This window comes from Manis pentadactyla, chromosome 16 (assembly GCF_030020395.1).
Source record: "Manis pentadactyla isolate mManPen7 chromosome 16, mManPen7.hap1, whole genome shotgun sequence".
In the NCBI taxonomy this organism is placed as follows: Eukaryota; Metazoa; Chordata; class Mammalia; order Pholidota; family Manidae; genus Manis; species Manis pentadactyla.
The window spans coordinates 14501690-14528301 of NC_080034.1; the positions used below are offsets into that span (position 1 = coordinate 14501690).

Genomic DNA, 26612 nt, shown 5'->3' on the forward strand with positions numbered 1-26612 from the left:
TCAACATTCTCTGGAAGAGTCATTCCAGAAGGTGATCATCAAAAAAGTTCAACAAAGATCCTGGCGCTGTTGCAGCTGTAGCTACATTCATCCCACCGGTTCCTGGACTTGCCACTGGAATGAAGAAGGAGACATCTAAGCTGGCCTGTGCATACAGTAAAACAACAAATTTGACTGGATCTATACTGTCGGAACTCAACCAAGAATTAGGAGAAGTGCAAGTTGCAGCGCTCCAAAATCTTGCGACTACAGACTATCTACTGTTAAAAGAACATATGGGATGTGAACAGTTCCCAGAAATGTGTTGTTTTAATTTGTCTGATTTTTCTCAAACTATTCAAATTCAGTTAGACAATATCCATCATATCATTGATAAGTTTTCATAAATGCCTAGGATGCCTAACTGGTTTTCTTGGCCTCACTGGAGATGGCTGGTAATTGTAGGTCTGCTTTGGTTATGAAGCTGTATTCCTATTATGTTAATGTGTGTGCGCAATTTAATTAGTAGTTTAAAACCTACACATGCTTATGTTACTTTACAAGAAGATATGTCAAAGAAATAATCAATCTTCCCATGTTTTCTTCCATCTGCTACTTCTATAGCTTTTCTTCTTCCTTCCTAATTACAACCCTTAAGTAGAATTCGTGCCTCATATCGAAATTACCGAGTATCATAATTCTTCCAAGTGGTAAAGATACCTCAAGACAAATGCTGGGCATAGAAGCCACAGGGCATAAATCTGCAAAGTAAAAAGCTAACCTTTTCAAACAATATTGCTTCTCTCTCACTTAACCAACTTTACATTTCCCTGTATGGCCCTGGAATATGACTGGTTAGCCAGAGACGGGTAATATTCCTCAAGGGAGGAACAACCTAAGACAGGCACAGTCGCAGGGGGGCCATCAGGTAAGAAATTGGGGATCAACAGGCGTGAGGCTTAGAACCTAACCCCCCCGTTTAGAGAGAAATCTTCTGCATCCATGGTGGATGTTTTGTTGCCCTTGTCTAGCTTGGATTAACACTTAGTCTACAGGCACACACCTGATCATCTACATTTGCCCTCTTACAGCACTAAACTATGTTTTCTACCTTTATCTTGCATCTACCTACCACTTCAGCATTTTATTAAAAATAATAATAATAATAATAATAATAATAAGGGAGAAATGTGGGATTCACGTATAAATCAAGTATAAAAATCAAATGAATATTCATATTTGACCTGATTGTTTATAGTTCATAATGCGTGATCAAAACCAAAAGTTTCTGTGATGACTGCCCTTGCACTGTTCACCATGTAAGAACTTAATTACTATGTAAGAATTCGTTCACCATGTAAGAACTTGTTTGTTATGCTTCAGAAGATTGGAGACTGTTGAGAATTAGGCTTGGGGTTGATTAATGATTGTGCATTGAGCCCCCCCTATACAGAATTTTATTGTTGTTAACAACCATTTGATCAATATATATGAGAGATGCCCTCTCAAAAAAATAAAAAAATAAAAAAATAAAAATTACTCACATCTGTCTTCACTATTCAGGCAGGACCCATTCTTTCCTAATGTCCCCATCCCGTAGCAAGTTGAGAATTCATAATAAATATAAATCATACCAAAGTACCTCTAAGAAGTTGGAGTAGGTACATGGAAAGTGTATGACTTTAAGAAATGGAATTGAGGTATAGAATTCACTAGCTTCAGAAGGCAGTGCATCAAGTTTTCAATCCCTCTTAAATAATACAGTAGGGAAGCATCTGATTATTTGTTTAAAATTGTTTATTAAACAAAGATTTTTGGAAGAAAAAATAAAGAATTCTTGTATTTTAGAGATACATACTAAAGTACCTACAAATGAAATTAGAAAATTTCAGGGCTGTGCTTCAAAATAATCTCAGAAGGAGGGAGAGGTAAAGAGAAGTGAGTGGGGTATAAAAAAAATGAGATCAACTGTTTAACTGTTTAAGCTAAATAACACGAACACGGGGGGGGGGGTGTCATTATACTATTCTCATTGCTCTATTTTCCAGAAAATAAAAATTTTTAATAAACTGTTGCCATGAAGCTTCATTTTAATGAGGGTGAGACAAATAAATAAAATATACAGCACGTTAGATGCTAAATTATATAAATAAACTGAAGAGTAATGACGAGTATAGAGAGGGAAGCAAAGGATGGTTTGGAATTTTAAACAGAATGGACAAGGAAAGCCAGGGTCACGTGTACTCAGTATTTATTGCACAAGATCTTCTGCTCCAAAAGAAAAGGGAAGACTGAAATCCAGATCCCTGTCCGTCTCCAACCTGTGCACAGCAGAAAGGCGTCCCTTTATCTAATTCCCAAAAAGATACTGTATAGGCTAGGAGTCTGGGGATGATTGCTGAGTTCACTGATCTGCAAAACCCTGTACAAACTGGTGGAACAGCTTTCCAGTTAAAAGACACCAAGTACCTAGACCCTGAGGCAGGAACATGCCTAGGATGTTAGAATAGAATGGGGGCAAGTCTATGTGGTTAATTAGGGAAAAGAGGGGAGATAGACAAAATTAGGGAGGTACCAGAGCAAACTAAAAAGGGTCTTTTAGGCTACAAGGACTTCAGCTTTTTCTTTGTGTGAAATGGAAAGTTACCAGAGCACTGTGCAAACAAGGGTGACATGACCTCACAAGGATTTTTTTTAAACATTGATCCATTTAAAATAAAGGACGCTGTAAAGGATACAAGTTAACAGCCAGATAGACAGATACCCAGGACAAGATCCCAAATAAGGGAGCTTCTATCTCGTGGGGCTTGGGGCCTGGCTCAGTGGCACATAGAAGTGTTCTGGTTTCCCAAGCATGGAAGTTCTCTCCAGAGAAACAGGATGTAAAAAAAAAGAGGGATACTCTCTTGATGCTCTTTTCAGAACAGACTGTAAGGAACTCCCAAGGGCAGAAGTAGGGAAGCCACTTGCAGGTAAATGCAATGGACTGAGGTGAAAGATGGTAATGGCTATGACTATGGTGGCAGTGAAGAAAGTGAGGGTCTAAGTAACCAGATTCTGGATATATTCTGAAAAATAAAGAAAAGAGGATTTGCTGACAACTGAATATGAAATGTGGAACCAAAGGATAAGTAAAGAATGACTGAAGGTTTTTGCTGAACTTTAAAGAAAGAGTTGCCATTTAGAGAAATAGGAAAGACTGCAGGAGGAAGTGGTAGCAGAGGAACTGGCAGGTGGGGACGTAGCTATCAAGAGTTCACTTTAGACATGAAAATTAAGATATCCAATAGATGGAACACAGGAGTTGAGTTAAGGTGCGAAGTAGAAGCTAAAGATTTTATATATATATGGGAACTGAATTATAGAGTTTTTTAAGTTATAAAATTGGATGATGCCACCACTTAGAGTGAGTGAAAATGAAGAAGATATCTAAAATCTGAACCCTGAGATACTCTAGTGTTTAGAGGTTAGGAAGATGAAGCGGAGTATCAAAAGAAATTGAAAGAGACAGGAAGGTGAGAGAGTAACCAAGAGAGTTGTAAAGCAATGATAAAGTGAATAAATCATTTCAAAAGACAGAGATCAAATGATGGGCAGAATTAAAGAGAAATTGCCCTTGGATCCGGTATAATGACATAGTGTGACTGGTGATTCAGTAAAGTAGTGAAGGTGAAATCAGAATTTGGAAGATAGGTATTAGAAACAGCACAAAAAAATCCTTTCCAGGAGCTTTGATGTAAAGAGAACAAAAGAAAATAGCAAAACAAATATATCCGTGAATAAATATAAATGATGTACAGTAACACTGACATTCAATACTGTACAGACTTTGACAGAGTATGCACTAGTAGACTTTTTCTTCAATTCTACCAAGCACAGATAAAACAAAAAGTATAGTGGACATACAGTCGTAACAAACAACCATGCTCTATGTGAAACAGAATAAAAACCTGATTTCCAAACATGAGAATCTAATTTCATAACTACTATGTTATCTAAATATAGGATATAAGGGCTAAAACTGTACCTAAGTTTTTTTTTAACTACCAGGAAACATTTATTATGAAATTAAGAAAAATATTAAAATGCAAATACAAATTTTCAGCTACATCAGCTCCACCCCATGCTTCTAGAATACAAGCACAGAGAAGCACTTGGCTACCTCTTGACCAATTCTGTAAAACTAACAGTGACCAGGTGAACACTGTTAATACAAACTTTAGTGTTTAGAGAGGCCTGGGTAGTACTTAGTTGCTTAAGGATGTGCTTCTGGTTATCTAAATTTAACTTTTATTTCTTAAGGATAGCACACGACATGGGGGAATCATTGTTTCACAATTCATTTACATAATCTATCAATTACAGACTCATTTGGGTGAAAAAAATAAATATTAATGTAATCATGTAATCACAACCCAAGGGGATAAGAACTATTTATTAACAGTAGATTACTTTAAACTGATAAAAGCACTGACTAATCACCACTTAAATTAATGGATACTTTTCATTCATTATTTCTCTGCTTGGAACTTACTGCACTTACCTAGGAACCCAGGATCTTCAAAAGGCTGGCCACCACAACCGCTAAGGACGCTGCTATTCTTAGTATCACCTCCACAGACAGGCCTGTCCTGACCAGCCCAACTCAAATAAACCATGGCCTCCATTGCCAAACAACCAACCAGACATTCTCTGTTACCTTATACTTTTCTTTAAATAAACAGTAAGCTCCATGAGGACCAGGACTGTTTCTTAAACACAACTGTATCCTCAGCAATGGCAACAGTCTGGCATATGATGGGTATGCAATAAATATTTGTTTAATGAACAAACAGTACTAACCACTTTTGTACCAAAGCAAATCATAATACCTCACAATTATGAATTTTATCTTAAGATATCAATCTGAAATGTTATTTAATGAGAATGTTAACATAAAACAGAAATCAGTTGGGAAAAAATGCAACTCAACCATCCTACAATATGGATCTTATTAATATTCTGAGTTACATACTTCAATGAATCATATCCCAAGTAGGCACTTTGTTCTGTACAGTTTGTTCACTTTTATTCAAATATAAGAGAAAATCAGAGACAAATGAAGCCAAACAAAAAGTTCTTAGAAGATAACATATTTTTTAGTAGTTCTAAGACTTAAAACAATTAACATCATTAATACATAGCAGCCTAGGAAAGGACTTTTAATAGTATTATATGCAACATAGAATGTAAACTCCACGAGGGCAGGAATTTGTCAGTGCTTTCGGAAACACCCCTAATTCCTAGAAAAGCAGGAAGAACATAGTGTTCCCCATGAACAATTGCAGAAATGTATACAAAAATTTTATGGTTCCCAAGCCTATCTCAAGAGATTAGAACCTCCATTCAACTAGACGCCATTCAGGAAGTTACTCTTAGCAAGCAAAATAAATAGAACACCTTTACTCTATCACAGTAATGCTGACTGACTCCTTGCAGAGCTCAAATAAGAACACTAATTGTTTAGAAAGCACAGATCAGAAGGAATAATCCTTACATGGAACAACCAAACAATAACAAAAAAGGTACTCACTCAGAATGAGACAACAGCATTTTTTCAGAGTATATACATAGGAACTAAAACCTCTTTGAAAATACAACTAATAAAGTCTCCGTCTACAAGGAACTTTGATCAAGTATCTTAAAGAGATTAAAGATAAAACCTTCCATTTACAATCAATTCAACTAAGAAAATACCTAGGAATAAATTTAACAAAAAGGATGTGAAAGATCTGTATGCTGAAAACTGTAAGACACTGATGAAAGAATTTGAAGATGACACAAATAAATTAAACATATTCCTTGCTTATGGACTAGCAGAATTATACTTTTACAATGTCCAAACTACCCGAAGTAGCTACCGATTCAATGCAATCCTTATCAAAATTCCAATGGCAATTCCAATGGCATTTTTCACAGAAATAGAACGATCATAAAATTTGTACAGAATCATGAAGACCCCAAATAGCCAAAACAATCTTGAGAAAAAAGAACAAAGCTGGAAGCATAACACTCCCACATTTCAAACTATATTTATAAAGCCATACTAATCAAAACAGCATGGTATTGACATTAAAAAAAAAGATCAACCAGAAATAGACCTATGCATATATGGTCAATTAACTTACAGTCACAGAGGCAAGAATCAACAATGCAAAAAGGATAGTCTGTTCAATAAATGGTGCTGGGAGAACTGTATAGCCACATGCAAAAGAATGAACTGGACCCGTCTTACACTATACACAAAAATCAACTCAAAATGGATTAAAGACTTGAATATAAGACATGAAACTATAAAACTCCTAGAGGAAAACAGGAGATAGGCTCTTTAACATCAGTCTTAGCAAAAATTTTTTGAATTTGACACCAAAAGCAAGGGCAACAAAGCAAAAACAAACAAGCGAGATTACATTAAATTAAAAAGCCTCTGCACAGAAAAGGAAACTATCAACAAAATGAAAAGGCAACCTACAAACTTGAGGAGAATATTTGGATGTGATATATCTGATGAAAGGTTATCCAAAATACATAAAGAACCCACACAACTCAAAAAAAAAAAAAAAAAAAAGACACAAATTTAAAAGTGGATAGAGGAAATGAATAGACATTTTTCCAAATAAGACATACAAATAAAGAGCCAGGTATGAAAAGGTGCTCGACATGATTCCTGTAATCATCAGGAATATGCAAATCAAAACCACAATTAAGTATTACCTCACTCTTGTGTTAGAATGTGTATCTTTGAAAAGACAAGAGATTAACAAGTAGACAGAAGGGAATCCTTGTGCACCATGTAAACTGGTGCAGTCACTAAGGAAAACATATGGAAGTTCCTCAAAATATTCAAAATAGAACTGCCATATGATTTAGCCATTCCACTTCTGGGTATATAACCAAAGGAAATGAAAGCAGAGTCTCAAAGAGATATCCACACCCCTGTGTTCTTTGCATCTATATTCACAATAGCCAAGATAAAGAAACAACCTCAGTGTCCACTGATGGATGAATGAATAAAGAAAATGTGGTATATATACAATAGAGTATTATTCAGCCATGAGAAAGAAAGAAAATACTACCATTTGGGATTGCATGGATGGACCTTGAGGGCACCATGTGAAATATGTCAGACAAACAAAGACAAATACTACATGTTATTACTTATGTGTGGAATCTAAAAAAAAGACAAACTTGCAGAAATAGAGAGTTAAGTAGCTGCCACTCAAAGCTGGAGAGTGGGCATAAAACAGAGATGTGCTGAAGTGGTAATTTGATACAAGATTTCAGCTATAAAGTAAATACAGTCTAAGAACCTATTGTAAAAACATGGTTTCTGTAGCTATCTGTATTGTACTGTGTATCTGTTGAGTATAACAGCAAAGCAAAAACTGAAGGAATAAAACAGCAGTAGACTCACAGAACCCAAGAATGGACTAACAGTTACCAAAGGGAAAGGGACTGGGGAGGGTAGGTGGGAAGGGAGGATAAGGGGATTAAAGGGCATTATGATTAGCACACATAATATAGGGGGGGCACAGGGAAGGCAGTAAAGCACAGAGAAGACAAGTAGTGACTCTGTAGTATCTTACTGTGCTGATGGACAGTGTCTGTAATGGGGTATGTGGTGGGGACTTCAGGGGGAATGTAGTAACCACAATGTTGCTCATGTGAAACCTGAGCATAAGATTGTATATCAATGATACCTTAATAAAAAAAAAAGAAAAAGAAGTCCTCTGCAACTATAACCAATGGCATTTACATATTCTCCCTACAAAAATTTATACAAAACATCAATACACACATTTAAAAGTACCCCACCTCACAGATTACACTTTGGATGATTTAAGCATTAAAAAAGGGCAATCTGAACACCATTAAGAAAAAGGAGCATACAGTGAAATAAACCAGGTGGAAAAAGACAAGTACCAAGTGATTTCCCTCATTTGTGGACTGTAACAACAACGTGAAAATGAAGAACAAAACAGCAGCAGACTCACAAACTCCAAGAAGGGACTAGCGGTTATCAAAGGGGTTGGGAAGGGCAGGTGGAGAGGGAGGGAGATTAAGGGGCATTATGATTAGCACACATAATATAGGTAGGTCACAGGGAAGGTGGTACAGCACAGAGAAGACAAGTAGTGACTCTACAGCATCTTACTATGCTGACGTACAGTGATTGCAATGGGGTTGGAGGGACTTCATAATATGGGTGAATGCTGAAACCACAATGCTGCTCATGTGAAACCTTCATAAGATTGTATATCAATGATAGATTAATTTAAAAAAAAAAGAAAAAAGCGTAACATGTTCATGTATTTTTAAAATCCATGAACCTATTCTGACAACATAAAAGGGAAGAGCCAAAAAAATAATGTGCTCCTCAGGCACTGGATGTGATCACTTCATCAACTCCTGACTCTATAAATTGGTACTGAAATGTTAACTGACTTCCGTTTAACCTGCCTCTTCATTAGAATTGTAGCCCAAAGTACCTAGATAATAAGGTAAGAAATTACCAGGTCATAAAACTTTTCTTTACCAGAAAACTTTTCTTTACCATACCAACAAATATATGTCAAAGGAAAGATAGAATTTAAAAAATCACTTTGCTACAAGTGATTCTGCCAAGTATCATCAATGGATGCAGACAACCACTGAATGTGAAACTAATGAAGAACTAAGTGTTTTCATGTTGCCAAAGTTGTATCTCTACAGATAACCTGCTATCTCAAGTGTTTAGGAAGAAGACTTTTGGCTGGTACCAAATCCAGTAATTGATTTAAACATCAAAACCAAACATTGTAAGGTTTCTTGATGTGATGTAGTAGTAACTACACTGCTTCACCCATGAAGGATTCTTGCAAAAATATATTTAACCTGAATCTAATCAAGCTTTACACCCAATTTGCACAAAATAACAGAAATACAAGAACAAATCGACTAACATTACAAAGAAATAATATTGAAAATCCAAATCACAGAACATTTGGTTTTACCTCTTCAAAATATCAGTGTTAACTAGAAAAGGGTGTGGGAGGCTTCAAAAATAAACTAAAATACAATATTAGGTCCTCAATTATATCTTGAACAAACCAAATGAAAATCGTACTATGGGGACAAATGGCAAATCTGAATATGGGTATAAGATATTAGATTTTAGAACCGTTTGCTTTTTAGGTGTACCTATGGTACTGGTATGTAGAACTATTTTTTTGGAGACTCTTTATGAAGTTAACCTAATTAGACAGAAGGACTGGATGGGTGAACTGGTAAACTGATAAATGGATGCCTCAAACGGAGCAAAACATTAATAGTTGACTCTTGGTGGTGGGTCAATGTGTATAGACTGTACTATTCTTTCTGTTTCAGTATGTTTTAAATTTTCAAAATACAAAGCTAAATTTTTAGGAAAAAATGCTCAAGACAAAATATATCCTTAATCAGATATCTAAAGAGTATATATTTGATTTACAGTCTACTTTGTTCCAAAACAAATCTAAAGTGTCCTTAAAAAAAGACATACAATATAAAGTTATATTTTAAAAGGAAAAAGAAAAACTAAACAAAAGAATATGAGTAAGAAATTAAGATGAAGTCTGATGTTACTACCCAGAAAGAGTTACAAATAATTCACATTTTACCCTGAGTTCCCTGATTTTATAAAACTTCAAAGTCAAAGTATGTCAGGTATTTAGCAAAATTTTTCAGGGGGAAAATAAGAAAAAGTGGTCAGTATACATTAAAAAGCCACTGCCCTTGAGTAAAATATTTTACCATTTCAGTAAACACCCTTAACAGCAACTTTCGTAAGTATACACTAAGCCGATCATCTCCTAAAGCATACATATATCTGAAGGGGTGCACACACAATCTCTGTCCAACAAGAAAGTATTATTTTGCATATTAACTGTTACCTAAAAACTAAAAAGAAATTAAACTTCACCAATATTTAATCAAACTGATAATAGTATTCTTCCAGGATTCATGTCAATCATAATTTATCTAAAAAGAGAGATCCTGAGAGAAGAGTGAGAATTGCATTAAGTGCTGGAATTGACACCATTAATGCACTGCTACAGAATGTCATCAATAGTTTTATATTAAAGAAAAAAACCTTTATAAACAGTAGACTGTTTATAGAGCAATTTTAATGAAATGGGAAGTAACTATTAAAATCTTTATACCATAGAGAGGTTCTCTATTTCACAGCAAAGTGCTTAAGAACAGTTATACTTAGGGGTGAATTATACTTTTTTTTCTAACAAAATGAGATAAATGTTTTGCAAATAAGGAAGTGTTACAAACATACTGGCATTTTCTACTATAAGCACCTATATGTGAAATGAAAAAATAAGCACCCTTAATCTCTGTCCCTTCTACAGAAAGGTAACAGTTTAGTAACGAATAAGAAAGTAATTGTTTTTCTAAAATAAGTGAACTAAGAAAACTGGTATTTAGAAATGTTCCCATTATTAGGTGCTTTGTGACTAAAAATGCATCTGTAAGAACTCTTATCTAGACACCATAAAAATTTTCCAAATAGAAAGGTTCAGTGAGTTTTGAGCATTCAAATGGCAAGTATTTTAAAATGCGACAACTTCCTATTGGTTTAAAAGAACAGCAGTCACACTGAAGATAGCAGAAATGTTCAGTTTAGCTGCAATAAATGCCTCTGTATACTTGATATATACAAAAAACTAGAGTTATGACTTGATAAGTAGATCCTACAATGAATTTTTCCACTTGAAAACATGTATCTTTCTTTTTTAATCCATGACAGCCATTAAAATCAAGTATCAAAATAAACTCTACAACCAGGTGTATAAAAGATCAGACTGACAAGTTGAAATTTTCAAAAAATAAGTGAAATTAATCATGCTTCACTCAAGTTCTTGTACAATGACAATTTAGATTACTAATTTTTAAAGTGTAAATATCATTTGTCATCTACAGCTCATCATTTAAAAGTCTCTATTGTATGTGTTACATAATGGGCATTAATATATTAATATAGGACCAGCATATAAATATATATACAAGTATTGATGAGAAAATGTCTTATGATAAACATGTACAATCAAAAAGTTTGGATGCCAATACCTTAATAAAATGAAGCCTCAGATGGACAAGTAGCAATTCTGACACCCATCTACAGGGTAAAACAATACAAGAATTCAGTCTCCCTCTAAAATTTCTGATATGAGCAGATGCTCATGATCTATAAAAGACACCTGAATTTTACTGAGACCCAAGTTCCAACAGTTAGGAATAAAAAAACATATAGCCTAGAAATCTTTAATGAGTGAAGCAAGCTCAGCTCTGAAAACCAGCCAAGTACTCAAACCTCCCAAAATAACCTGTGAATTGGGGCTAGCTTTATCAAGAAAAAGGTCCTGATCTTTAGCTTCCCACAGAGTGGGAATCTGTGCTTAAGATGGCTGGCTAGTTTCTGCCTAATATCTATTCAGCCATCATTTCTCATGCACTAAAATTCCTGTTTTTTAGATGGGCACAAGGTCACCCAAAATAAACTACACTTTTCAATCTACCTTACTGTTAGATGTGGCCACTAAGCTATGGCCAATGGAATGAAAGAAATGGCACAAGAAATTCTCAGGATATGAGTGTAAAGGAATGGAACACAACTTCCCCCTTCCCCTTTTCTCTTTTACTGACTAGAATTCAACTCGATAACTGAAACAGCCATCTCAAAACTATGAGGTGAACCTGGAAATAGGGATCATACCTGAGAGTGCAAAGTAAGAGGAGCTTATTAGGTCCCTGAGACCGGGTAGCTCCATACCAGCTCTCAGCTACCTTTGTCTGAGCTATTACATGACAAAATACGTTCCTTCATACCACTGCTGGAGTTACCTCTCACTCACATCTGAAACTAACAGAGGCCAAAAATCAAGGATTTTTATCAAGATAACCCAGTGAGTAACAACCAATCTATGACAGCCAAAGAGTCAGAACAGAACAGAGAAGCTGGAATAGAGAAAGCATTTCCAGGAGCAGCCACAAGACTGAAGCTGCCTAGATCTACGATTTGGGGAAATTCAAGCAACTATGTTTTCTTAATTCTCTAATAACAGAGATCTGCACTGCCAAGGAATTATGAAATTCAACTCCTCTGGCCGGCGGGTACACCCATCTCTAGGACAGGGAAGGTGGGCCAAAGGTGGGGCCCTAAAACAAACTATTTTCTCTCTTAGCCACTAAAGCAGCCAAACAGTCTCATCCTCAAGGTCCTATAAAAAGAATCACAGACGTAGCTCTCTTTTATTAAAATTCTTTTCTGGTAAACAATCTCAAAAGATAATGAAGTAAAAGACTTACATATTTCATTTTTCATCTTTCTTCTTGATGGGAAAAAAATTAGTAAAAGTAAAAATTACAGGGTTGATTACACAAAGGAACAGAAGATCAAAACCAAGTTCAAGAAAGCATTTTCTCAAGGATCCTTGATTTTCTTTTTACCAGTTATTTTTAAATTACAAAGTAGAATAATTCACCTTTTTTAAAGATTAAAAAGCTATTCATAAACCCATAAACATATTGATAAATTATCCACCTTTGCGTATCTAGTATGTAATACTCTATGATTATAAGAAGTATTTTTGATCAAATTGGTACACTAAACAATTAACAAATTAAGAACCCTGGTCCTTCAAACTGCAAAATCAGATTATTCACCTTTCTGCCCAAAAACTACTACCCACCATCCACACACAGCACCACGAGGCTTTTCCCTACCATGTTGAAATGTACAAACATCCAATAACTGCAAAATCACTTGCATTAGAAAACATTCTCTTTTAATAATATAAATAGTTCTGGAACTGCTAGTTATCAATTATGTTTAAGTAAGCTATACACTGAAGTTATAAGCTTACTTGCTTAAATTCTGAGTTGAAATCACAGACAAAATATAAAAATAGATTCTGGTTATGGATAGCAACAGTTAATTCTGGAGGGAAAAACGTTTCTTACAGATAAAGAATGAGGCTGAAAGGAATTCAGCTGGGAAGAAAGGGAGGTAGAAAGGTGAGAAAATTCAGTAAAATGTTAAGATAGTCAACAATAAGCATATCACATACTTTCAAAATATTCCATGGTAACGGTTTTTTTAAAAACACTTCTTTTCAGACTCCTGCACAAAACCAGGACTCAAGAGGCAAGCTCATTCTATTATTATTCTCAGTCAACTGAATTAAAGGTTTTAAAAACATGTGAAAGTTAATCTGAAAATATGACCATTCCTAACCTTATAAGTGAGGAAAGTCAATTCAAACTTACACATCTTCACAACTGACTTGTCTGTTATGTTCTCCTGCTTAACTTTAACACAGTTTAAGGTATCTTTAATATCTAACATGTATTCTCTTCAAAATACTGTGCCAGACTTATTTTATGAGTTTTTCCCTTTTAAATAACAAAAGAGAATATTTTCTCTAATGACAACTATAAAATTAACAAGTGATACTTACTCAAAACACAGAGATTTTTTTTTTTCTGTTTTCTTTCAATTAGAGTACACCACGATCAAATCATGGTGGTCCAATAATCACAGAAATGTAGTTTTAGACTAGTTTTTTGAACTGGTAGTCTTACATTAAGGTATGTCAGATCTGCTGTTTCTCCTATTTAAGACAAATAAAAACTATTAAAATAACCACAATATAATTAAATAATTATCAGACATCATTTAAATAAAAATACATAAATATAAATTAAAATTCACTCCCTTGAACTATTCCCAGGCTGCTGTCCACTCTACTGAAGGGAGCATCATTCACACTGCATTCTCTGACTGGTACCCACTGGAACTGTGCAATCCAACTAGGAAAATGTTTTCACCCTCACAGGAAGAGCTTTTATTAGGTAAAAGATCAATTTTCACCAGGTTTTTACCAGGATCAAACTTTGCCAGGAATTAGATCAATTAGGCTTAGAACAATGTCATCATTTTGGATATTTCTCTGCATTAGTAACCTTATAGTTAATCATCCCATGACAATTCACCTTTTGTTATATAAGTACACATTTGGTAACTATCATTCAAAATGCACGATGTAATAAAAAATCCATGATAAAAGATCAAAATTACAGAAAGCCAGTATTTTAGGGAAGAAGAGATGACAGAGGACAATACCACCACCAGTTGCTCCACTTCAGAAATCTTTCCAGAACATTCTCCAACTAAGGCAAATAAATATGCGAGAGAGAAGTACAAGGGGTAAAAGTAGAAAGTACAGACTTCCAAAGAAATACAGGCAGCGTTTACCGTGAAAATGGCAACAAGGGATTCTGCAACCCTGCCAGGACTGGAAGAAAGCAGCAAGAATAATCAAGTGGAAGAATAATCAATAATAAAGGAGATGGAATCTATTAATTTTACTCAATAGGCTGCCATGGGCTATAAAACAAGAATTTATCTATGCCAAAACAATCTCCACTTACATCTGAAATTATGACGTTTCTCCTGTCCATTTATGCATTACAGGGCCCCAAAATCATTTTCTGAGGAAAATCTTGGCTCTCTCCTCTACCCAGTGTTGGCAAAGCAGCCTCCTATTCAAACAAATGCCTCCATCAGAGACTTTAATTTACATAATCCCACACATGGCCCTGTTTATTTATAAAGCTTATTAAGTCTGTGCACTTAGCTGGCCAAAAAGCAGGTAATTGCATTCAATGGTTCTCAGATACTTTCACATTCAATACTTTAATAATCTGATGTGAGAAATGATATCCAAGACTAGTCATTGAAAAGATAACCTAAAATCTAACCTGGTATTAGGCCAGAGCATTATATTAGTCCCTGTAATAACCACTTATACTGAGATATATATTGAGATATATTATAAGCAGCAGCCCTATGTTCACTGAAAATACATTAAGGATTTTCTTTTATTGTATCACACAACATGATAAAACTGTGGATGCAATTCTTTGCCAGTTTTAATGTCAGAAATACTTTTCCTGGCACTGGATTATGTTGATTGCCTTAAAGTTGCAAATTTCTCACTTGGAATATTTTCCTCTTCCACAATGACTGCTAGAAATCTAAGAACCAGTTCTTCGCCACACACAGCAAGTATTTTGTTGACTATCTTAATTCTGGTCCCACTACCTCGCCCTACTATTTTCTTTTCTTTGTGTTCCCTTCCACCACCCCATTAAAATTTACTGAACACTTACTATGTGCTATCCCAGCACTACTCTAATGCCTGTATGAACACTTTACAGGCATATCTCCTTTTATTGTTCTTCACTTTATTGTATTTTGCAGATTATATTTTTTACAAATGTAAAGGTTTGTGGCAATCCCACATCTGCAAGTCTACTGGCACCATTTTTCCAACAGCATTTGCTCACTTTGTGTGTCTGTCATATTCGGTAATTCTCATAACATTTCAAACTTTTTCATCATTATTATATTTGTTATGGTGATCTGTGATCAGGGATTATGACTAACGGGAATCTAATAGTTGGCATTTTTTAGCAATTAAGTGATTAAGGTATGTACTTTTTCTGACAGTGCTGCTGCACCCTTAATGATTACAGTATAGTGTAAACATAAATTCTTAGTGCACTAGGAATCCAAAAAATTCATTTGACTTGTGTCTTTTTGGTAGTCTGGAACCAAACCTGTAGTAGCTCCAAGGTATGCCCATATACAGAGCAATCCCTACCTTCCGGGACCTAATAATATATTTAATAATGTTTCTATCTTTAATAATTAAAGTCCCCATGAATCATTTCTGAGCTTTGACACAGAAATGTAGAAAATTATAAAGGGTCTGGGGTTTTACCCTACTTGCAAACTAATAAACTAGTCTATAACTTATACACAGTGTTGACAGACATGAGACTACTGGGTCAAAGACAAAGAATTACAGACATGAGACTACTGGGTCAAAGACAAAGAATTCTGTCATCCTGGCAGAACAAGTGGCATAATCATGTTGTTATGTCAGTTCCCTTTTGCCCCTCCATCCCCAAGTTCCATAGGGACAATGCAGGCAGTCCTAGATGCCTATACAATGGGCTGAGATACAGAACAGTGTGGGAAATGTATTACCCTTATAGTGAGCAGTAAGCAAACCTGCCCTTTGGCTGGGGTAAGAGGTGGCAGGTGAAGGTGCAAATGTGACCTCATTCTTCATGGCCCAGTTAAAGACTCGTCAAGACCTTGCATTCTTGGCACACCCCGGGAAAGCTCAAGCACACACAAAGCCCATGGAAGACTACCTGTCCCAGTAAGAGAATGTTGAATAAATAACTAGTCTTATTAAGCACCCTCAAAAAAAAAAATCACAAGAAAATTATTTCTACATTAAACTTTAAGCTCCATCAGAAGAGAGACCAAATTTTTACTCAACATTGTACATCTACTGTCTGGCATACTACCTGATACAAAACAGACATTCAATAAGTGAATAAAGCCAAAACACCCCATTTTTAATAAAATTTCAAGTCGATGTTTATTTTTGCCTCAGTTTCTTCATCTGCAAAATGAGGAGACAGGAGGCCAGATCTTTTTTCCTTGTACCTAAGCAAATACAATCCTGAATCAATACTTTACCTGATAAAGCATATTTTTCAGAGCTTGCAATACACTTCTATCTGCTGGCACTTTGAAAATGCACACTTAGTGCATCTCTCTAGTATTCATAACCAACTAAATCACTGGCCAGTGACTCTCTCTCCCTAAAACCCCTTGGTCTTTAGTAATAGCCATTTCAGGTGGTCATAAACCTCTCCTACAAATGCACACATTCTTTCAAAGGCAATTATTCTTATTTGTTCTTTTAAAAACAGAACTTAAAAAAACTCCATGCTAATTTTGGTGACTATGAAGCCAAAGGAAATTTGGGATACAGTTTAGAGCCTTGACCTGAAGAACACTCATTTAACTGAAGGCCGGAAGACTTAAAATCTATCCTAGTCCAAGTACTATATAACTTAATTATTAGTGAACTTGGGAAATTACTTAACCACTCTTAAAACCTCAGTTTATTCAGTTATAAAATGGGATTAATCATAGTTATGTACACCTCTTAAGGTTTTTGTGATGAATTAATAAGATAATGCTGACAAAGTACTTTTATGTAGTACTTGGTACATTAACACCCACTTATTTTAGCTATTTTATCAACTTCCTTTGCATATAATACTCTGTGAGAGAAAAAAGTTGGGGACTTTATAAGCTACCTTTGCCTGCAAACCCCCTTTGAAACCACCTTCTTTCTCAAAAATTCTGAAATTGCAACTAGTTTCATGATCACATAAATAAACTAGCAGGAATAATTCAAATACTATTTTATCATGTTCTGAGTCTGGTACATTGCTCTGATGGTTAACATTATGTGTCAACTTGGTTATGCCATAGTACCCAGTTATTTAGTGAAATGCCAGTCTAAATGCTACTGTGAAATAATTTTTCAGAATAGATTAACATTTAAACTTTGAGTAGGATTTGAATAAAGCTGATTATCCTCCATAATATGGGAGGGCTTCACTAAATTAGTTGAAGGCCTTAGGAAAAAAAATATGGAGGTCCTCCAAGTAAGAGGAAATTCTGTCTCCAGACTGCCCTCAGACTGATGCTGCAATATCGGTTCTTCCCGGGGTCTCTCTAGTCTATCAGCCCATAGTGCAAATTTGGGCCTTGCCAGCCTCCACAACCACATAAACCCACTTCTTAAACTAATCTCAATCTCTCTCTCCCCACACATACACATGTATACATACACACACACACACGCGCCCTATTGGTTGTTTCTCTGGATAGGTTAAGAAACCTTGAAAAGAAAGGAAAAAATGCAAACTGACCATGGAAGAAATAAACGATAAAACTCAACACTGACAAGGCAAGATAATAATGGACAGAGTTCCAAAATCCTTAAGTAATACTGAATATCAGAAATTCTGTATCTACTATGACTTAATTAAAGAGGGTCACTGATTTAATGTGGCAGACTTTTATCTCCTCTTCTTCCCTAAATCCCATTAAGTATGAGAATAAAGGAATAAAAGTTAAAAAAAAAGTAATAACAAAGAGAACAAAAGCAGAAGAAAGATTTTAACACATTTCTGGAAGATGAAAAGAAAACAACAGACCTAATAATGATAAGGCACTTCTCACCCTCGTATGTAAAGGTTTTCTAAAATAACTGCAGGCTATCTAATAAAAGCCCACTCATCCCACAGCAAAGCTTGATATAAATTTCTTATTTCCTGTCATTTTTAACATCAACAACCAAAAATAATCAGGCATTTGGAGAAAGCTTAGAACATTATGGGAAAAACAAAATAATCATATAGAAAAACTGTCTATCAAGAGACTCTTACTATATCCCAATGACAACAAAATACTATTTAAAATGGTATGAATAAAGAGAACCAATAAATAGTTAGTTCTTAATAATGTAACTGCCAAAATTAAATATTCAGTGAGATGGAAAACATGGCAGTGAATTTCTAAGAAGACAAAGCAAAAACAATGGTAAAGATGCAAGAAAGAGGTAAGAAACATGGGTAATTAATCTAGAAGGGCCAACATCTGTCTAATAGGAGACTGCAGAAAAAACACAAGAAAATTTCTCAGAACTGAAGGGAATCACTCTCCAAACTGAAAGGCCCACCAAGTGACCAAAAGCAAAAATAAATGAAAGACTAAACACCAAAAGATAGAAGATCCTAAAGCACGGGTGCAGGGAAGACCACCTAACAAATCAACAAGTCTCATACAACAGACAAGCCACAAGCAGTACCAGATACTAGAAAGCTAAGAAACAATACCTTAAGTTTTTAAGAAACTTTGTTTTCTATATAAAGGCAAATTATTTGTCAAGTATGACGTTGTTACTAGAAAGTTACTAAGAATGTCATTAAGTAACATTTCCAGATGTTACTAGAAAGTTACTAAGAATGTCTTTTCATAAAGAAAAATTATGAAATACAGGAAAACAACAGCTCTACTCAAGGAGGGCAGTGAAGCTCAGGGATGACAGATGTACAACTAGACTTAGAAAACACCAAAAAACTAGACAGGAATAAGACCATGACAGAACTAGACAGGAATAAGACCATGACAGAAGACAAATCTCAAGAAAAAAAGATTCAATTGAACCAAAAGTATGCTCAAGACCTTGGAAAAAGCCTATCGTATTAAGATAGAAATGTAAGTTTTGTTTGTTTTTTTAATGCAGTCAGCACATAAAGAATAAAAACTGTACTAGTCTTGGTCTAAGGTTTGCTTTCTGTTTTTAAGTGAAATAAGCAGTCAGCTTCAGGAGTAACAATGGAATGAATTTTAAGTAACAGATGAAAGGAAGAAAGTGAAACATAATAGGGTAACAGTAATGAAGACATTAATTTTATTTCACATTTTAAATTAAAAATAAAATTAAATGTTCTGTCAATGCAAAGTAACATCAAAATATACTTGCCTTTATATTATGTTAAGCTAAGGAAAGCAAAGCTCAATTTAATGAAGGTGAGATAAAAGAAAAAATATATACATAAAATATACAAACTGACAACATAAACTGGAAAATTCTGGCCATGGACCAGAAATTCCCTACCTCTGGACTTCCCAAATTTACAAAGTGATATGTTAGTGTTTGTGTTAAAGGTTTTTTTTAATCTCTGAGTTCAATTCTGTTATTTTGGCACTAAGGATGACTTGTAACAATGATTAAGGAAAATACCTGTTTGAGAAGAACTGACATAATCTATTAAAAACATCTAAAGTGAACACTATGAAACAGAAAGCATAAAAAATGAGATAGTAAGAAACTGAACTGAGAGCAGTGAAAACTGCTTACATACATGTAGTCAACACTGTGTTTTAAGTTGCATTTCAAATAATTTTAAAAAGCAATGAAATACATCAAGCCTGCAAATAGGGTTTAGTAAATACAGTCTAATTTTTATAAAGAAAAAATGAGACACTTAATGTTAGAACAGACCATAAAAGGTCACCTAATAGAAACAACTACCTAATACCTAAATCCCCAGATGGAACATCCCAGAATCAGACATCTTATGCAGTAAGTATAAGTCCCATCTTCCCAAGGACCCTATTATTCTATTGGGGGAGAAGGTTCCATTCTTCCTTTTACCCAAACTGTTTCCCTTTAACTGCCGCCCATCTAAATACCTAATGGGTCTAGTTCTGTCCTTTAATCCATAAAAAAAGTCAACTCTCATCAATGTGACAAACTATGTCACTTATCAAGTATCTATGGCTGCTACTATGTCCTACTCTTTCCACTTTCCACTTTCCACCATTTTCTCTTCTCTACTAAGTTAAATCTCAACAAGTTGTTTGCCTTTTTCTGTTTGCTGTCTTCTAAACACACCCCATTTTCACCAAAACCCCTCTATTATAACTGGAAATGATAACTGTTATCAATCATCAATCTTTCAGAAAGTTCTATTCTTCAAAGCTATGCATGTTCTTTCTTTCTTACAAAGCTCAGCGGTTACCTTCCCTAAGATTCAATTAAGAGCATACACACAGTCTTAACCAATATACTTCATATCATGTGCAGGAGGTTCTTTACACATACTAAGTTTGTATTTTCTTGTTCAAATTCAGTTCTCAAAATAACATCATGGCTTGAAAGTTAAAAACAAAAAACTCAGAATAATAAACAAATAGTGAAAAAGACCCCCACTGCAAATATAGAATTCATGTGTAGTTAGATGCACATGTGTAACTTGCACAAAGTATCTGCTATCTCCACAAATAAAGTACAAATAAGGAGAATAATTAAAATCTGGAAACTGGGTTTTACTGGACCAGAGAACCACTGTTTAGTTCATTGTACTGTCTGATTAGAAATGCTGTCCAAGAGAAATATGAAGCCATAAAAAAGTCGTAAATGACTTAAAGAAATCTCAGTGATGCATTAGACACCAATCATTTTTCCAGAACAAATACAATATAGTTTTTCTAATATTACACTGTTGAATTCCACCTCTACTGATGAAGAAGCCCCAAACTACAAGTTATGATTAAAAGTAAAAATGGACAAAAATCACACCACTGCTGAGGAGCTTATAACACCAGTCTTAACATGTATTACAACATTTTGCTCAGAAGGAAAGCAGCAAAAGCTAAAATTCTTATTAAACAGCAGTTTGATATCATAAGCTATAAATAGCATTCATGATGCAAAAGCAACTGTCACTTATGCATGCCAGCAGCATTTTCCTTTACAATTGAAAAAATACAAGTGCATAATATGAATCAACTCTTAGCAAATATGCAAGATACTGGTAAGAATTCAATGACTTCTAAGTGTTTAAATCTACAAGAACCATGCTACAGCAGGGCTTTTTTTTTAGTTTAGTGAATGATGATTTTGTAAGCCATGATGTAGCCTGGAAAGGACATCCTGATTTCACTGAAGGATGCAGGAGCTACAAGTGCTATCTGAATGAAGGGCTGCTCTGAATACCAATATATATCTACACTGGGTCTGTCCTCAGTCTTAAGGAAATAAATCAAATTACAGCCACTGAATGGAGAAAGAAGATGTGCTACATATACACAATGGGGTATTATTCAGTCATAAGAAGAAAACAAATCCTACCATTTGCAACAACATGGATGGAGCTAGAGGGTATTATGCTCAGTGAAATAAGCCAGGCGGAGAAAGACAAGTACCAAATGATTTCACTCATGTGTGGAGTATAAGAACAAAGAAAAAACTGAAGGAACAAAACAGCAGCAGACTCACAGAACCCAAGAAGGAACTAGTGGTTACCAAAGGGAAAGGGGGTGGTGAGGGTGGGTGGGAGAGAGGAGGGGATTGAGGGGCATTATGATTAGCACACATAATGTAGTGGGGGCACGGGGAAGACAAGTAGTGACTCTATAGCATCTTTCTAGGCTGATGGACAGTAACCGTAATGGGGTATATAGGGGGGAACTGATATGGGTGAATGTAGTAACCACAATGCTGCTCATGTGAAACTTTCATAATATTGTATATCAATACCTTAATAAAAAAAATTACAGCCACTGAACATTTCTTTTCAATATATCACAGAAAGAAATAGATCAGAAATATAAGACTTGTTTCACATTTATGAATCATAGTTGTCTATGTAAAAGGGAAACATCTGTTTATAAAATGAGGGAGAAAACAAACATTTCTTCATGACACTGATAATACCAGTTTTCCAAACACCATTTGAATGACTTTGGAATACATCTGCCAAGTGGTTCAATATATCTTTTATCTTGAACCTATTACATGGGAAAATACTATTTTCATTTTAAGGATAACAGGATTTTTTAATAATACTAATAACTGGTTTGCTCAAGATCAAGCATTTACCCAATATTTAATGATTTTCCTTAGTGGAATTTTTAAAAAATGTTATTACAGGACAAATCTAAAAACTATATACAAACACTGCGGTTACATAAATACTTTAGAGTCAAAAGCATTTTAAAAAATTCAGAAATCTAATGGTTATCTCAAAATGAAACAATTAGTATCTTAACTTTTATGCATCTGACAGAGCACTAAAAGTAACTATCCACATTTCTTTCCTACTTTTGTAATCTTTAAGGCTACACTGATTCTTGGAGACAGCCGAATATAATGCAAGCCACTCAACTATGTCAACAAAAAAACTGGTCTTTAACAACTATGGCAAACCAACCTTTAGTTCCTTACAGCAGAAAACAAGACAAAGAAGTTATTTTGTTTGCTTAGGTTACAAAATAACCACAATCTATAGCTTTCAATGACCTGAGGAATACTAATACAATCATTTCCCATCTAAGCTTCAGTCAAGACAGTAAGTAAAAACCTATAGAGCTAGGTATAAGCATCTGGGTAAGAACTACATCTTTTTTATTTCATAGCAAAAAGCTTAAGTAGTTTGTTAATAGCTGAATAATAAAAGTTGTCCATACAGAGTTTTCACTAGTTTACAATAAATTTTGCAACTTTCTCTTAAATCTCAAATTATTTCCAAACAAATTTTTTTTTAATTTTTTAATGTTTTCCATTTTGCTATCTTTAGGAAAGGCAGGGCTTTTACTGAACCAAACATCCCAAAGGGCAAAAGGAACTTTGAAGCAATCAAGATAAATCCCCTACCTAATGGCACAACGAAATCTAAATCCTAGACAGAAAAGCTTTATTATTTTGTTTCCCCCACAAATTCCATTACATATCTTAAAAATATACTACTGCATATATATTAATACAAACTGCTTCAGTACCAAGAAAAATAATTGTGGCAAACCAATTTTTAAAAAATGAAAATTTAGAAAATAACTGAGGTTCTTAAGTAAGTTAAAAGTTTGTCAAAATAATAGACTAACACCAACAAGTATTAACCATACCTCAAAAAAATTAAGTACTTCAATAAAGATGTCTAAGTCTTCAATTAACAAAAGAAATGTTCACCAAAACAGAAAAGGCTTCATATCAATAAAAACTTTCATATCAACAGAAATCAATTTTAAAAAAGACAGCAGGTAGGAATACCAGTATTACTAAAGGGCTGGAATTTTATAAGAAGTCTAACAGGATGACACTTTTACCAATTTCTCCCAGTATAACATCCTTAAGGTTAACTGTATTTCCACTAACAAGAATATAAGTATTTATTAAATGTTTTTCCTGAATTTGCACTAAATTGTGAAACCGTGCACACAACTAAACACTGTCAAAAAGTGCTTGACAATAAAGGTAATTATATGTATTGTACTGACACAGGAACCAAAAGTAAAAAACTTGAACAATACATACATAAAACAAAATTTTAAAAGCTTTAAAACATTTACAATACAACAAAAAAAAATGTTAAGCCTATGACACAACACAATGTATATAATTCAGAGATACCTATTGGCAAGCAATTCAAAGGACCTCAATATTAAAATCATTAAAATTAAAAGATTTTCCTAGTAGCCAAAGTGTTGAAGTCTTCAGGCGGAGTAATCTGACAAACTTAAGGATGAGCAGCAGTAGGCCACCTGATCCAAACTTTAAGTATTATTATGTTAAAATATTAGAATATTATGTTAAAGTATTAGAAAATATGTTAAAACTAGAAAATATTAAAAGGAAATGAAAAACATACTGAGAAATTGTAGTGCAGAAGTCTAGAGTCACTGAAAAACAGACCATCACTACATAAGCTACTGTGAACTACTTCAGCGAACAGTTGAGGGAAAGTCTAACAGTTGAAGGAAAGCTGATTTTCCTTTATCTAATTTCAGCTTACAGAACAGCTAATTACCCCAAAGTTTACAGTAATATTTTGCTTTATAAGAGAAAACCTACACATTTTCCACATACTAATATATCTCTGAAGTAATTTAAGAATTAGTTTGGCTCTACAGAAAGTTACAACCTACATGTTTCAGTTACTTCAACTACAGACCCTAAAGTAGTGCTGCCCAGCAGAAATGCAATGTAAGCCTCATGTTATATTAAATTTTCAAGTAGTCACTTTAAAAGCTAAAAAGGACACAGGTGAAATTAATTATAATTATATATAACCAAAATATCACCTCAACATGTAATCAGCATTTAAAACACTGATGAAATATTTTACATTACTTTTCATATTGAGTCTTTGAAATCTAATATACATTTACAGCACATCTCAATTAAGACCAGACTCATTTCAAGCGATTAACAGTATAAGGAGCTAGTGGTTACTATTTTGGACAGCACAGGTCTAGAGTTCTTTCTGTGGTTTTGAGATACATGGACAAAATACCAAAAGATCTGAAATGGGTGTAGATAATACATTTAATTCGAAGGTTAGTCCCCTAGACTCCAGCAGGCCTAGAGTGACATCATGTACCAATTTGCTAGGCAATTCCTATTTGCCAGGGAGAGTCCCAATCTATTTCATTTGTCGTTACATAGCTATTAACAGCACCCCTTATAATTCTGAAAAAGTGTCCCACTTTGGAAAAATTCTATGGTCACCCTAACTATATTCATAATATTATTGAAGATAATTCCACATTCCTTGGAAGAAAATTTAGTTGCAAATCGAATCTGATGCCTAGAAAAGCAGCTCTAAACTCAAAGGAAAGAACCCTAAATTCACTACCCTCATTCAAAAAAAATAAAAAAGAAAAAAAAAGATGCTGCTGAAAATTTTTATTTTAAATTGCAGACTTAAAAAAAAAAAAGAATTACCTGTTGAACAAGGCATCTGGAAATTGGGATCATTGCTATCCAAAACAGGCAAACAGAACTGGTTACTTGCAGATCCTAGCATAGGATCCTTATCGCTGAGCATGTTCTTCAGCGAGTCCTCTAAGACATTTTGACTTGTACTAAAATCCTCACAGACTTCATTCTCCAGGTTGGATCCTAGAAATAGGGCATCATCTAAGTGTTCAGTAGGAATTAAATGATTAAATGTATCAACTATATCCATGAAGACTTCTGTGTGTCTTTCAGCCCTATAGAAAGACAAAAAAAATACCATAAGAAATAAAGCTATCAATTGATAATCACCTAAAACCCAATTATTTTAATAGTTTTGAGTCTAAGAACACACTTAAGGTATTTCTGAATTGTTTTCAAAAAAACCCTCACTGTTTTTAGAATATACATTTGGACATGTAGAAAGAATCTTTACTAAATAATGTTTCTTCATCATACACGTAGAATATCATTTTACCAGAAATCCTATCAAATGTTTACTCCATTATTTTTAGGAAGAAAAAAACGATGTATATAGTCCATTAATTTGACACACTTGAAAGAATTACATGGCTTAAACCATAAAAACAGTATGTTTTTAATCATCTTTTTATAAATTTTATAAATTAAGAATGAGACCCTGCTTTTACAGTAAGTCCATATTAAGAGACCTGAAATCAACTCATTTAAATTGTCCCATACCTATTAAAACTGGAAAATAGTCTTGTTTTATTTACAAAGCACTTAAGTTATTTTTAAAAAGGTAAGAGAGAAAGAGAGGTTTTTGTGGAGGTGGGGGAAAAGGTAATATAGGGAGACAAGTTGTTTTGTGTGGGTAAGGGAGAAAACTGCTAAACTTTTAACTAAACCCAACAAATAAAAAAAAAAAAAAAAGAACTATGCACACACAGGCACAAAAGTGCACATACACACATTTTAGTGGGAGGATCTCTTTTAGAATGAGAAAAATGACAAGAAAACTATGTATCAGAGATTTAAATTTATTTCAGTGAGTTTTGTGATGTCTATAAAGGTAACAAGCTAGTCTCCTATTTGAACTGTAGTTGTGTACTAGGTATAGCTCAGCAAAGGTCATCCCATGCTCTAGAGAGGTCTCAATCATCAAAACTTGAACTATTTTCGATAAAGGTTTCAGAAAAAACTGAACCAATGTATTTTGGGAGGCTGGAGGGGAGGAGACTCAACCAAAAAAAATCTACTTATATTCAGTTAGCTAGAAAATTTGGCAAATTAACTCAGAACACCTTAGGTTCCAAAATTTCAAAGATTTTTAGATTAGCTCCAATCTTCCAAAATTTCCTCACTGTCCTTGAACTCTTCCTCCTATAAAGATGGGGAAGAGCAAGTTCAAAGATGCTC

At 34.4% G+C, this 26612-nt stretch overlaps 1 protein-coding gene across 4 annotated transcripts in view; it reads right to left on the reverse strand.

The window, feature by feature from the left end:
- The window catches only part of PHF3 (PHD finger protein 3), an 84758-nt gene that overhangs the window by 48880 nt on the left and 9266 nt on the right, over positions 1-26612 (reverse strand). For 2 of the 4 annotated variants that reach the window (XM_036916259.2, XM_036916260.2), the window contains exon 2: positions 25221-25489. The exons of 1 other annotated variant lie outside the window; for it this stretch is intronic. In XM_036916259.2, the coding sequence (XP_036772154.2) occupies positions 25221-25464 (244 nt within the window). In that variant the 5' untranslated portion in view covers positions 25465-25489. Of the gene's footprint in view, positions 1-11115; positions 12373-25220; positions 25490-26612 lie in introns of those variants that run through there. One more of the 4 variants, XM_036916263.2, reaches the window with a different exon arrangement.